General features: G+C 43.5%; 1 protein-coding gene across 3 annotated transcripts in view; it reads right to left on the reverse strand.

Moving 5' to 3' along the window:
• LOC135555953 (potassium voltage-gated channel subfamily C member 1-like) overlaps positions 1-14,595 on the reverse strand; it is a 102,677-nt gene extending 88,082 nt beyond the window's left edge. For all 3 annotated transcript variants that reach the window (XM_064988772.1, XM_064988771.1, XM_064988773.1), the window contains exon 1: positions 13,978-14,595. In XM_064988772.1, the coding sequence (XP_064844844.1) occupies positions 13,978-14,595 (618 nt within the window). The remainder of the gene's footprint in view (positions 1-13,977) is intronic.
• Positions 14,596-15,103: the final 508 nt, after the last annotated feature.

Consider the following 15,103-nt stretch of genomic DNA (forward strand, 5'->3'; position numbering starts at 1 on the left):
AAAGGGGAGGAGAGGAGAGCAAGAGGGATGTGGAGGAGAGGAGGGAAAGAATGGAAGAGGGGGAAAATGGGGAACTGAGTGGTAGAGGGGAAGACTGGTTCGGAAGAGGGGAGAGAAAGAGGGGAAGGGAAGGGAAGTGGAGGAGGGGAGAGGAAGAGAGAAGAGAAAGAGGAGAAAGAAAAGGGGTGTTTAAGTGTTGGGTTTTTTCACCCAAATTAGCCATTTTTACACAAGGGGAAAGAGTGTTCCCTCAGGGTCAACAGGTAAGGCACCCTCCCAACCCTACCTCTACCCCTTCCCCCAGAGGATGTAGACCAGCGGGACACAAGCCATGTGTCACATGAACACACGCCCTGCCTGCTACCTCTCCTTTCGATAATAATACATTGAATTGATAATGTGCTTTTCATTGAAAAACAATCTCTATAATGGTTCCTATGAATAGAATTAAAGGCAGTATAGAAGGAACAAAAACAAAACATTTGCACACATTAAAAACACCCAAACTGCCTTTTATGTGACAAATGTTGCTGTCTGAGGTATTTTTTTATCAGGTCAAACACTACAAGTTAATTCAGAGGTTGTTTGAGTGTTTCTCTAACAAGCTATAACTCTAGCACTATACCTTAGCTAGCCTGTATGACTGGCTTGACCCTTCACCTGAAATCCTTTTGTAACAACTTATTGTAGCTTATCTTTTATGCTTTACATTAATACCTCAACTGATCCCGGGCCACTTATAATACTTTTTTGCTCTAACTGGTTCTGGTTAGATCTGATCATAAATCAGCTGTTTAAGCACATAAAGTGACCAGAGCCAACCCACTGAGCACACACTTGTTGAATCAACATTGTTCCAACGTAATGTGTCAACGAATTGTGATATCGAATCAACATGGAAAATACATTCGATTTTTTTAAAAAGTCATCAACCGGTGCTGTTTTCATCTCGTTTCAACAAGTGTTGTAAACGTTGAAATGGTTGGTAAAATGTCAACTGAAATACATAGACTTGTATTTAAATGACGTAAACCCAACCTCAGTCCAGTTTACTTTCACATACAGCTTGTGTCAGAAAGGTTAGAGGAGTTACTTTCAACCATTCAATGTTATTTAGGTCGTCTACGCAAGTAAGTATGGAAGCTAATCAATGTCTAGATGTGTTAACATGATACCTCAGCTGAATCAAACACAGCTTGTTGCCAAAGCTAAGTAGGGTTCATAGAGGTAGGCATTCAGATGGTATACTTGTTCTCACTGAAATGCATTTACCCCTCATGCTCCAGTAGGAGTCACTGTTCGGGCAGGAATCGTTGGACTGCGGCTTCACGTTTTATTTCAATACACCTCTATTTTGGCTGATGGCATAATATTGAAACAATGACGTTGATTCAAACATAGCATTTTACTATCAACATTGAAACAAGGTCAAATAACATATGTCTTATCAAATATGAAATTCAACATTATTTCAACCACCCAAAATATTGAATATATTTCTATGTGGAATTTTCAGCGCAATTTCAACGTATACAGTTCTAATTATGTTGATATTAGATTGATGTAACAACCTGTTTGTCAAGTTAAGTCAATGTATTTAAGTTGAAGTTGACCTTCATTTCAATGTTTACAACACTGGTTGAAATTAGATGAAAACAGTACTGGTTGATGACTTTTTTCAAATCCAATGTATGTTTCACATTAATTCCACGTCACAATGAATTAATTGACAAATGACGTTCAAACAACTTTGATTCATCCAGTGTGTGCTCAGTGGGAAGATCCATCTGCACTGCAGCACCCCGTGGCTCTCTGCTCTCCTCTGTCTGTCCCCTATCAGGTGAATGGAGTGGTGGTATTTTGCCAAACTGAACTCTAGTGACACAAGTCACCTTGCCTGGGACTTGGAGACTCGTGTTCGCTCCCAGAGGCAAACGCCAAGTCTTTAGCTCAGTGGGCTAGCGCGGCTATCATGACATTGACTCCAGGGCACGGTTCCAATACTTTCAGACTGCCTCCTTCCTTTCAGCTGTTTCTTGAGGTTATTACTGATGTGCATGATTGGATGACAGAAGGGTGCATGTTTAAAGTTTAAGAATGGAGCCAGTCCCTGACTAACTGAACGAAGGAAGAAAGGATGCATGTTTAGAGTTTTTGAACGGGGCCAGATACTGACTTACTGAAGGATGGATGGAAGGATACAAATGTTAAATATTTGAACAGGGCCAGTCCCTGACTAACTGAAAGAAGGATGGAAGTATGCATGTTCAAAGTATTTGAATGGGGACAGTCCTCTATGAACTGAAAGGACACTGAGGAACAGGATGTACATAAGGGGAGGTACAAATTTAGATGATGCAAGGATTGACACAGAGAGAAAGTGTGTGTGTGTGTGTGTGTGTGTGTGTGTGTGTGTGTGTGTGTGTGTGTGTGTGTGTGTGTGTGTGTGTGTGTGTGTGTGTGTGTGTGTGTGTGTGTGTGACAGAAAGGCTATAGGAGGTGGTCCCTGCCGCTACTCAATTCTGGAGGTGAAAAAAATCTAGGTTTTGTGGTGCAGCACCAAAGCCTGTTCTCTATACAACAGAATATTGTTATGGGAAACACAGGGCCAAAACCCTATATGATTCCTACCTCAAACATAAACCTACATACAGTCAATGGTCTGCATTTTGCCAGTAAATATATATTTTTATTGTTTTATTAGATTACTTCAAAAACAGGTTACACATAATGTGACCAGTAGGTAGATTACCTACCATGCATGTAAAAAAGAACTGTTAAATTATTTAGTTCTCCCTCAAATTCGATTTTTTTTTTTCAAAAGCCCCCTTGATTGGGCCCTATATGAGAACACCGGCGCTGAAAGCTTTCAGTTCCGCCGACGTTTGTCGCATCTCTCCCCGCGGAGGGGCCCCACTGCCACCGCAGTGGATGCAATTCACACGAAACACTCCGAGCAGGTACAATCGACGACGACAAGGGCGAAAACAATGTGGCTGGGGTACACGCTGCAAACCAGCCAGCGCGGTGTAAGGGAAGCCAAGTAACCGGCCGCTGAGGGCGGGCAGCACGCACATCGGTAAAATAAAAGAACCACGGGCGGTTTTGATGCACACGGTGGCCGGTTGCTTCTGCAAAGCACTCTGCTGCATGGGAATGTGCAACGGAGGTGCAGTAACGTCCAGCGAAAACCACCGGGGGAGGTGTGCGTGTCAGTATGGGGAAGAGGAGGAAAGATGCAGCCCATCTCCCCTCTTTCTATCTATATTTAGAGGTAGAAGAGGAGGAGGGGGCGGTAGAGGGACAGAATCGCAAATAGGATCCAGCCAAACAGAAACCTTAGCAGAAAAACGGCAAGGTGGTGTAAAAGGAGTGGAGTGCAACATTTGTATGCCCAAGGAAATTTGAGATCGTGTTTTTCACGCAATGTCAACAAGCCTCCAAATAGGCGACTCTGTCACAAGCGTTTCCCATTACATTTACTGAAGAACAACACAGAAATGGCAATCCGCAGCAGAAGCAGCATTTAAATCGGCCACAGACAGACCAATACGGCCTGGGAATGAAAGGTTTCCCAGTGGTCAATGCCTCCACAGAGTACTGGTGATAAATAAAACTGCCGACGGGAGAAAGGTGAGATCCCTTCCGGCACGAGCATGCGCGCGAGTAAGTCTGTCGGAGTGCGCACGACACACATTTGACGTATACAGTACAAAGGAATCTAGTTCACACACGCCGGTTTATTTTCGGCACCCGGGTCCCCTATTCACAGATTGTTTACAAACACCTGGGGAGAGAAAGAGACAACCGACACACCGAGACCAGAATGATTTAGCCCCATTTTAAAAAAGTGGAACACGTCACATCAAAGTAATCAAATACGTGTTTGCTCTTGATCTCTACGGCCACGTCACCAATGAGTTGATTCCTGGGTGAATAGTATTGTGCATGTGCCATCCAGTAGGCTAGCCATTTTCTTTACACTATGGATAGAAAGAAAAATACAGATTTCGCAAGCTATGCAGTTTCCGGGGGTGTGCCCATTAACATTAGGAACACGGATGCCCCTAAACGTATAGTAGACTATACTGTTTATTTTAGGCTAATAGTTTGTTGGGGATACTCGAGGACTGGAGTTGGATAACACAAAGTGATCAATATGTTTCGAGAATAAACTTTGCTGAGATGTTCCCCTGATTCTCAGTGACGTGTCTTACGGAGACAATGAGACCTGGGAGAGTTGAGTCAGTCAGAGAAGTTCGAACAAGTGTTCGAGACCGGCAGAGTGAACTGAATGCTATAACTCAGTGCCCTAAACGCGTCCTCGACAATCGACACACTGAGTAGACCTAGGCTATAAGTGACACCAACTTGTCTGGTCGCATTCCTGTAACATAATAGATTGCAAGAGCAGCCATTATTTAGTCAGATACTTTAGTTCACACGAGTAGAAAGGCGAGTAAAGTAGTAAAATGGAGAGGTCTAGGCGCGGTCGAGTGCTGAAATAGGCCAACAGACTATCGCTGTCCAGTGCTGACATACAGAAGGTGTGGGTGGAGCTGTCCGGTACTAGAGCAGGGATGAAAAAGCCAGGCCGCAGGGGTCAGTGTTGTGCCAAACTTTTTCTCGATCCTTTAAAACTAATTGCATTAGAAACTGGAAATCATGATTTGTTGATTATTGGAGTCAGGTGTGTTGACTGGGGCTGGGGGCAAAAGTGTGACACCAAGCAAGCAGGTCTATACGCAGCTCCGCTGTATGTTAAGCCTAGTACTAAAGAGAGTAATTTACTTATTTTTTTTGTTATGTTATTTATTTTTCCTCACGACGCAGGTATATCTGGGAGGGGAACATAGCTATGACCTACCGACCGTGTCTTCAGCCAAGAGGCGTGAGGATGCGCGTGACATGAACAGAGCTGGATCACACAGAGGTTAAACAGATTTTTTTTCCTGACATGTCATCAAATATCAAGCGCTCCCTCTGATATCTAGGGTAACCTCTGTAGCAGCACATTCTCCAAAGAACAGTGTGTGTGTGTCGTAATTGTAACAAGAGTGAAACTGGACCAGGGTCGTTCGGGAAGTTTACAAGGTGGACGAGGGTTAATTTCTCTCTAGAGGTGTGATATTGAACGCCCGTCAGTCTGCGCGCACACACACGCACACACACACACACACACACACACACACACACACACACACACACACACACACACACACACACACACACACACACACACACACACACACACACACACACACACACACACACACACACACACAAATATGACAGAATACTTCAAACTGACTAAACAGCGCACGAGGTAACCTCTACGGGCATGATGTGAAAGAGGAGACTAGTCAGCCATTCTAGAGCTTGACAGGTATCGCCACGAACAGCGGGTACTCGGCTATCGTCTACCCGCATTACCCCCCTCCCCTCTCTCCGTGTCTGTGTGTGTGTGTGGGGGGGGGGCAGCTCAACTCGCTGCGTAAAGTGGGGCTTCGCTTTGCAAATAACACCATTTGGTGGAGACAGCCACGGAGACATATGGTTTAATCAATAAGCGGATACGCACATCCAAGATTGCAAGGCTAAGCAAAAAACAAATACGCGAAAGAGGGGAAAAGCGACCCCATACAATAGTTGTAATGCTTTTACTCTCGATCGAAGTCTTAAAAGGGCTAGCACAAACAGCCCCCGATCTCTCCGCCTCCCCCTCTCCTCTCCTTTTAGACCGCTGCTTCGTGTGCTGCGCTGCAGCAGAAATCGGCGCGAAGTCAGCTACTATCAGCACCGCAGTGCTACGCTATAGCACAACGAGAGAGAGAGAGTAGGAGAGGGGGGGAGAGGGCTCCGGTGGGCTAGAAGGTGAAAATAAGCCACCCAGCGCACAGCCCTGCATCCGTGATAATAAAACAAGTCGTGTGTTGGATATGATAAAGAGTTGAGGGATACACTGTCAGCGCCGCAGAGCGATGACGACATTCACCCGCCGTGCAAAGAATAAGCCACCACCAACCGATATGCTGTTTCTCACTATCAAACCGAATCCGGGACTCTGTAGTCAATTTTGTAGCCTAATCAATGCTGTGCTAGAGCCCTTTTGTCCTCTCCGTTCCACACCGTTTTCCTTTATTTCATTCATTTTCAGAACATATAATAATATAATACAGACGTTTATTATCCAAAGCGATTTACAGTCAAGGGTGCACACATTTTACGCATGGGTGGCGCCGGGATTTGAAAACCCCAATCCGAGCGTTGCTTTAACCAACTGAGCCATATAGGACCACAACATGTATTATGTTACAAACAAGTCAGGGGCCTCATTTATCAACCAATTTGCATGTGCAACAAATTATTGGGATTTATCAAACACACCGTGTGCATTCGGAAAGTATGCAGGCCCCTGCACTTGTTCCACATGTTGTTAACGTTACAGCCGTATTCTAAAATGGATCACATCGTTTTTTCCCTCATCAATCTACCCACAATACCCCATAATGACAAAGCAAAAACAGGTTTTGAGATTTTTTTTTACAAATGTATTTTAAATAAAAAACAGAATTATCACATTTACATAAGCATTCAGACCCATTACTCAGTACTTTGTTGAAGCACCTCATGTCCAATCAATTGAAATGACCACAGGTGGACTCCCAATGAAACTGTGGAAACATCTCAAGGATTATCAACGGAAATAGGACGCACCTGAGCTCAATTTCGAGTCTCATAACAAAGGGTCTGAATACTTAAGTAAATAAGTTATTTCAGTTTTTTATATTTAATACGTTTGCAAACATTTCTTAACTTGTTTTCGCTTTATCATTATGGGGTATTGTGTGTAGATTACTGAGGATTTCTTTTAAATCCATTTTAGAATAAGGCTGTAACGTAACAAAATGTAGAAAAAGTCATGAACTAGCGCTACAAACCCGCCTGGAAAGCGCCCCTCAATTCACCTTTTATGGTAACAAAAACTCCCTAATTTGCTGCGGGATTATGATATATTGGAACTGGGCTATGATAGTTTCTACAGCGCAATGGCAATTTTGATAACATTTTTGTAGAGGTGTGGGCAGAATGTTTTAATATTTTGCAAATATTATTTTTTTTATGTTTAAAAATTTCGCCTATAGCAAGTGCCGAACACTGGCTGCGCATTCTGCGAGACTGATTGTCTATTGAACAATTTAAAAGTAAATGCTGCCTACAGCCCACACAAAATACGAATTGTTGTGCAATATTTTGCTTATCAATACATGATCAATACATGTTATAGGGTCTGAGATTAAACAGGTTATTATGTTGCGCTCATATCGCACAACACTACTGTAGCCTACTAAGACTCTCATAGGCCCACGGTCTACTTACTAATAACGATGACTAAATAGAAGATGAATATTTGTTGTGTAGCGGGTATAAACCAGTCATGTCAGAAAGAGAGAGACATGCCCTGCAATATAATTATGATTCAGGCCTATATAATACAAGTAAAATAAACATATTAGGCGACTTGCTGCTATATGATCTTTGTAACAGGAAATGCATATGTTTTATCATTAGGCCTAGGTTTGAATACTTTTATGAGCCTACCATTATTATAATTCCCCTGCATCAAACACCTCGACCCCCCCCCCCCAAAAAAAAACGTGTTTTGCTTGCAATACAGTTGATCAACCACTAGGTGTGCATACGCATGGTCTGAGATTAGCGTGGAGATGTACACTTTCCCATCAATTAAAAAAAATATATATAAATACCATCCTTAGCGGGAATACTGGCGCGCGCAAGGTTTAGAGTAGTTTTGTGCACTTTTGATAAATTAAGTCCCTGGTATCTTACTATACTCCAAACCTTTAGGAATATGCAGGCAAGGTCACTTTTGCACTCACTAATTTATAAACCCGCAAACCACGCCTTTCAGCTAGATTTCACTCCACTTGAAACCAAGGATTCACCATGCTTTCATTCTTCAGTCATTCATTCCCGGCTCTGTTAACATCTCTGTTACAAAGGAAGCCTGAAAGAGACAGCAACACACGCATCTACAACATCCAGTCACTGAATGGCAGTAGGAGGACAGAGGGGGTGGTTTATTTGAGATATTTGGGGCTATGAACGGATTCGAATGCTTTTTCCCCTGCATGCAGTCTCAACAACCAGGCCAAACCAGAGACCAGTCATACAGGCGTAGCCCGGGCAATACGCTGTCTTGATGTGCCCAGTCCAGAAAATACTCTTTTTTTTAACACACAATAATCTGGGTCACGGCACAGCTTTGTCTCCGTAAATGGATATGGATTTTTAGAGACAATTAAGCACGAGGAGGGGGAGCAAGAGAGTGTAGGAGAGAAAGAGGTTTATTGTGGTAGCGACCCTGCTATAGTTACATTTAGTAGAGCCACTACCGGGTGGATTAATCATATTGGCACAGGTGACGGTGTGCTTCCGCTTCGCTCCAAAGTGTGTGGTGGTAAAGTCACGTCCCACTTGGGCTAACCCTCTTTATTCTCTTCACAATGTCTTGTAATATGAAGTTCAAAATGTCACCATCCCAAACAACACAGTCATCTGTGATTGGTTTACTTATGTTGTGTTATAAACAGTGTTGGAAAAAGTACTAGATTGTCATACTTGAGTAAAAGTAAAGATGCCCTTAATAGAAAATGACTCAAGTAAATGTAAAAGTAATCCAGTAAAATATTACTTGAGTAAAAGTCTAAAAGTATTTGATTTTAAAATGTACTTAGGTACAGTGGTGAAAAAAGTACTCGATTGTCATACCTGAGTAAAAGAGTATGACAAAAGTACAAGTATGGACAGCCAGGGGCACACTCCAAGCCTCAGACATAATTTCAAAATGCAGTATTTGTGTTTAGTCCACCAGATCAGTGGCAGCAGGGGTGACAATGCGTTATATTGATAGGTGCGTGAATTTGACCATATTGCTGATCTGCCTGAGCATTCGAAATGTAACAAGTACTTTTGTATGTCAGGGAAAATGTATGGTAGAAATATATATTTTCTGTTTAGGAATGTAATGGAGTAAAAGTTGTCCAAAATATATATAGTAAAGTAAAGTACAAATACTTCAAAGTATTTTTTACTTAAGTTACTTTACACCACTGGTTTTAAGCTATAAACCTTACCCTTGTTTTACACTATGTTACTAATCAACCCTGCAGTGCGAAGCAAAAGTCCATTCAGAAGCATCAGCATGTTTTGGATCAGCCCACAGTAGGGCAATAGCATTGTAGCCTACAGGAAAGCAGGAAAGCTCAATCATGGGGTGGTTATTTCAGCTTACCAGGAATCTTCTCCATGCACATCACACTGTAAACTCCCTCATCTGTGAAAGTAGTAGTACTAGCCCCAATAAATGTACATACATCTATGAGAAGCCCCCGATAGTTTTTTTAGATGATAGAGGGGCACTGATCAGCAATAGGTCAATCCAGTGTATGCCCTCTCCCGTCTGCCATGACAAAAACAAACTCATTTTAAGTGATTATAAAAGTAATTTGACATCAGGGCTACTTACATCGATTACATTTATTCATTTCACTCAAGCATTCGAAAAATCAGCTGAAATAACTTCACTTTATAGTCGGAGGGGATAAATGACAAATGTGGAAAATTCAACGCCGAAACCAGGAGGGTTATCTTGGCAACTCTACCTGCTGAGTAAGCCTGGGAAGAGACCTAGATGTAATTTCTCTCTGGGGTAGGGTGACATTGGCCCTAGACACTGATCTAAGGTTATATCTGCATTCCCTCCTCCTTTTGGGTAAGGTTAGGATTGGAGGATAGTAAACTGATCCCAGATCTGCTTCTGAGGGCAACTTCTATACCTGGAGCTGCCACACTGTTTACATCCCAAATGGCACCCTATTCCCGATAGTGCACTACTTTTGTCCAGGGTCAATAGGACTCTGGCCAAAAGAAGTGCACTCTTATAGGGAATAGGGTGCCTTTTAGGACGTAAACTCTGACTCTAAGCCCGTTGCGCCCTCTAAAACAAACCTCCGGGAAACAAAAGCCTGCAGTATTGTGTTCCCATGAAGACAGCATCCTTGGAGGTCAGGTAGAGGGCCACCACACCAGGAAGAGAACATCAGGTAAGTTCATCTCATATAGTTAGACTTTGTAGAACAGATACACAACTCGAAATACCCACCCCATTGGATAGATTAGAATGTCCATTCTACCAAGGACTTGCGTTTAAAAGGACAAGGAGCTATAGCCGCCCCTGCAGGACAACTTCTGGTATAAATTACGCCTGTTGTGCGACCGTGAATATTCTAACGTCACTCCATGTCCGAAGATCTCAGGCTTAAACTGAAGCAATCAGCCCTATACGGACCATTGATGATTATCCCATTTTTAATCAAGAGCGGAACCCCTTAGTTGCCTTCTCTTGACACCTTACACCTTAAATAGGTCTGTGTGTTCTCTATGGAACGACCTTGGTTCTACTAATTATATTTATATGTCAAGCCTATACCTGTAATAGCCTACTGTAGCCTGGGCCAGAATACAGCATAGCATACATCCTGTTGCCAAGGGAACCACATGCATTCAGTGTTACCTGCGTGAAGGTGTTAATTTGTGTTTGGGTGCAGGTGTCCACAAGTGAGCCGTTGTAACAGGTAACGTTACAGGCCTGGCCTGCACATCCTCAACAGTCAACACATTTCAGCCAACAGTTCCTGGTTATGAATGCTCTCTCATCTCCGCAGATGTGTGGTCCTACCTGAATACTCATGCCGATGTGTCTTTGTTCATTTGTCACAGGTGCAGGCCTGTTGATGTCCCTGTTTTCACACACAGATAGCCTATCACCACGAAGGAAAAAAGTGGATAGCCTTCAATCCAAAGGCCACCATACTGAAGATAAATGGGCTATAATATGGTTTGTCATGTTGAAGGGATGAATGTTTATGGAAGGGGAATAACCAACCGCTGGGGCGTCATACCTACAGGGCCACATGTGACATAGGGCTACTGTGTGTCACCTTCATCGCTGGCATTTCACATACACTGACTAGGCCTACACTGTAAAGGGCTTACCGTAAATTTGTCAGTATCTAACAGGCCGCTCAGCGGCAAGTAAAATGTTGTATTTAATTTTACAGTACACAGTATCAAAGTAAGTACTGTGTAATGACACACAGTACAATACCGTAAAATTCACTGTCTTGTACTTTTAAAAAGGTAATGCTACTGTAATCGGAGTGAATAAATTAATGAAAAAATTAAACGAGTTTAAGGGTTTGTATTTCACAGTATTTTACTGTAATTACATTTACTGTAATTACAAGGGATTGGTGCAAGCAGTTTGGCTGCTAGGTAAAGTGTTTACAAACATTACAGTATATTAATGAATATTTTGCGTTTTATATCACTTGCACTTCTAGAGGCTTCCAAACTGTCACTGACTACAGGACATGGCAAAATGCTCAAACATTAGGGTTTAAGACTTGCTGCCACTCCCTTATACACTTTAAGTTGAAGGGGCACTATAACTACATACAAGTGAAATTGGTACAGCATTCTCACTCACGGGTGCAACAAATATATCCTCAACAAATATTGGAATTACAGTGCCATTCTAAATAGAGCAATTTTTTCCATCTCACAAAATTTCCCACAATGCCCATAATTTACGTTGTGCTGCAGTAAAACATTTTAAAGTATTTTACTGTTGATAATACACAATTACTGTACACATTTACAATTTTCCATTAGTGTATGTCACCACAAGCAAAATGAGATAGGCAACTGTTGACAATTGGTCAATCAACATATAGAGGCAAGGAAAGCTTTCATTCATAATGTTGGTTGGCAACAAAAACCCTAAACTAACTAAGCCTAAAATAACCATTCACTTGTATAGATTGAGACTGCGGTAGACAAGGTGGAGACGTTGATTGGCAGGAAGGACAAGTTCAATGGTTACAGGTAGGTTGGTGATGGGTAGGTTGGTCAAACAGGTAGGTTGGTCAACCAGGTAGGTTGGTCAAACGGGTGGGTTGGTGACGGGTAGGTTGGTCAAACAGGTAGGTTGGTCAAACAGGTAGGTTGGTCAAACAGGTAGGTTGGTGACGGGTAGCTTGGTCAAACAGGTAGGTTGGTCAAACAGATAGGTTGGTGACGGGTAGGTTGGTCAAACAGGTAGGTTGGTCAAACCGGTAGGTTGGTCAAACAGGTAGGTTGGTCAAACAGGTAGGTTGGGGACGGGTAGCTTGGTCAAACAGGTAGGTTGGTCAAACAGGTAGGTTGGTGACGGGTAGGTTGGTCAAACAGGTAGGTTGGTCAAACAGGTAGGTTGGTGACGGGTAGGTTGGTCAAACAGGTAGGTTGGTCAAACAGGTAGGTTGGTCAAACAGGTAGGTTGGTGACGGGTAGCTTGGTCAAACAGGTAGGTTGGTCAAACAGGTAGGTTGGTGACGGGTAGGTTGGTCAAACAGGTAGGTTGGTGATGGGTAGGTTGGTCAAACAGGTAGGTTGGTCAAACAGGTAGGTTTGTCAAACAGGTAGGTTGGTCAAACAGGTAGGTTGGTGACGGGTAGCTTGGTCAAACAGGTAGGTTGGTCAAACAGGTAGGTTGGTGATGGGTAGGTTGTTCAAACAGGTAGGTTGGTCAAACAGGTAGGTTGGTCAAACAGGTTGGTTGGTCAAACAGGTAGGTTGGTTAAACAGCAGGAGAGCATGGTCAAAGGTTTAGGTCTAGATTAGAATGAAAAGTGGTGAGTTAATGAAGTAATTTCTGTGGTGGGCACAAACATGACAATGGTTCCATTCATTAATGATCCATTTATTTCGGTTTTAACTTTACTTGTGTTAGCTAAGTGGACACCAGTGTAGTTTACAAAACTAGCTGCTTAAAATGCGCCAAAATCGCGGCCAGGGTGCGCAAAACGCAGGTAGCCTATAGTCTGGGGGGGACGCAGCACGAGAAGGCTTGTTAAAACGAAAAAGTTATTAATGTGAGGAGATAAATGAAGATGAGATCAAGAGGGTGAAAGTGGGATGAGAGAGTGAAAGGCAAGGAGAAAGAGAGAGATGCGCAACAGGGGAGTGAACAATGTGGAAGACGAGAGAGTGCGCGAGGAGACAATGCGCTAATCGAGAATGAGTGATGCACTCGACGACAACGACGGAGTCGGCACTAGAGGTCCACAAAGAACGACAATTTAATCAAGCGTGGGAAAGTGTGTGCGCGTGTGTGTGTGTGGGGGGGGGGATGCAGTACGCTCGAGACGCAGTGGTAACGGGGAAATAATGCGTAAAAATGGAGAAGGATAGAGGGACGAGGTGAGAAGCGTATAGGAATGGAGGACCGACCAAGTGACTGCGTGAGAGGGAACGAGGTACATGGGAGAGGGTCTCCCCACACAACTGTAATAGCGTACGGGGGTGCTACATAGAATAATTTAGACAAAAATAGAGAAAATAACGCACTCTGGACCACAACAGTCAATTTCCAACCGGTCACAATTTCTAAGTACACCAGCACTTGTCTGAGTTGGCTGCTTGTTGGAAATCCCTAACCGATGTTTATGACAGTCAGTTTTTTTTCTTCGAACTCATTTCCCTTCACTATCAAAACGAACATCACCGTCATTCTGACAGAAACACAATGAACACACCCTCCCTCATCATCGTATTAACTTTGGACATAGCAGCTAACTTTCATTGACTGCAGTCTGTACACACGACGTCCATTATAAAATACATCAGGGATAGTGAATATATAGCCCAAATAAGCATTAGGCTCAGCAGGATCTCCCTCTTCTAAATACACTTTAACATTCCTGTGCACCTGCAATAGACCTCTGTGGGACCGCAACATTTTTTAAAGAGGAAGTGACATGACGAGTGTGAGAGGGAGAGCGCGCGCGCGAGAGAGAGAGAGCGCAATACAAGCATCGCAACAGCATGTATCGTGCTGGAGGGAGGACTCACCTTGGCATTCTTGGAAGAATATGGATCCTCAAAAAGATTCCAGAAATAGGGTTGCCACACACTCCACCAGCTCCTCTTGCGCCCGTCTTCATGCAGGCACAGCCTCTTGAGCTCTCCGTCCGCAGTCAGCTCCAGGTCGTCTTCCGGCTCCTCTGGCTCGGGCTGCTCGAAGCTGTCCAGCGCCTCTTCGGCATCCCTGTGTTGACGGTAGTTCATCCAGCAGCACGCCTCCACGTCCGTCTCGTCGATGCCCCAGAAGGCGAGCTCCTCCTCGAACAATGGGCCGCACACATCGTTGGGACAGTGAAGCTTGCCTGTGCGGTAGTAGTTGAGGATGAATGTGAATGTGCCAGGGTGGCGGTCGAAGAAGAACTCGTCGATTTTGGGGTCATAGTCGAAGTTGCTAAACGCGTCCGGATCGGTAAGCCAAGATAAGCGGGTACCGGGCAAAGTTTTGAGGGTGCTGCGGTAAGTCTCGTGTCGCACCCCTCCGCAGTTTATTACGATTTTCTCGCTGTCTGGCGGACAAGTCATGTCTGCACTGTAACATGCTTTGTTGGGCGACTTGTTCCCACCCTTGCGTCCTTTGAAAGAGGAGACTGACACTGAACTGAGCATAGGAGAAAGGGGTGGGAGAGGAAAAGAGATAGAACACAAGGGGGGGGGGGAGGAGGAGTCTGTGGAGAGGGAAATAGAGAGGGGTCGAATATTGAGTGGAAAAGGGTTGAGTATGGTGTTGATTTTTTAACATGACGGTCAAATCTACAGATGAGGGTCAAATTTTTGAAATATAAATAGATCATAGACAATTTGTGCCCCATACATACAGTACCAGTCCAAAAGTTGACACACCTACTCATTCAAGGGTTTTTCTTTATTTTGACTGTTTTCTACATTGTAGAATAATAGTGAAGACATCAAAACTATGAAATAACACACATTGAATCATGTAGTAACCAAACAAGTGTTAAATAAATCAAAATATTAGAGATTCTTCAAAATAAAAATAAAGAAAAACCCTTTGCCTTGATGACAGCTTTGCACACTCTTAACCAGCTTCACCTGGAATCCTTTTCCAACAGTCTTGAAAGAGTTCCCACATAGGCTGAGCACTTGTTGGCTGCCT

The sequence above is a fragment of the Oncorhynchus masou genome, chromosome 15 (assembly GCF_036934945.1).
Source record: "Oncorhynchus masou masou isolate Uvic2021 chromosome 15, UVic_Omas_1.1, whole genome shotgun sequence".
In the NCBI taxonomy this organism is placed as follows: domain Eukaryota; kingdom Metazoa; phylum Chordata; class Actinopteri; order Salmoniformes; family Salmonidae; genus Oncorhynchus; species Oncorhynchus masou.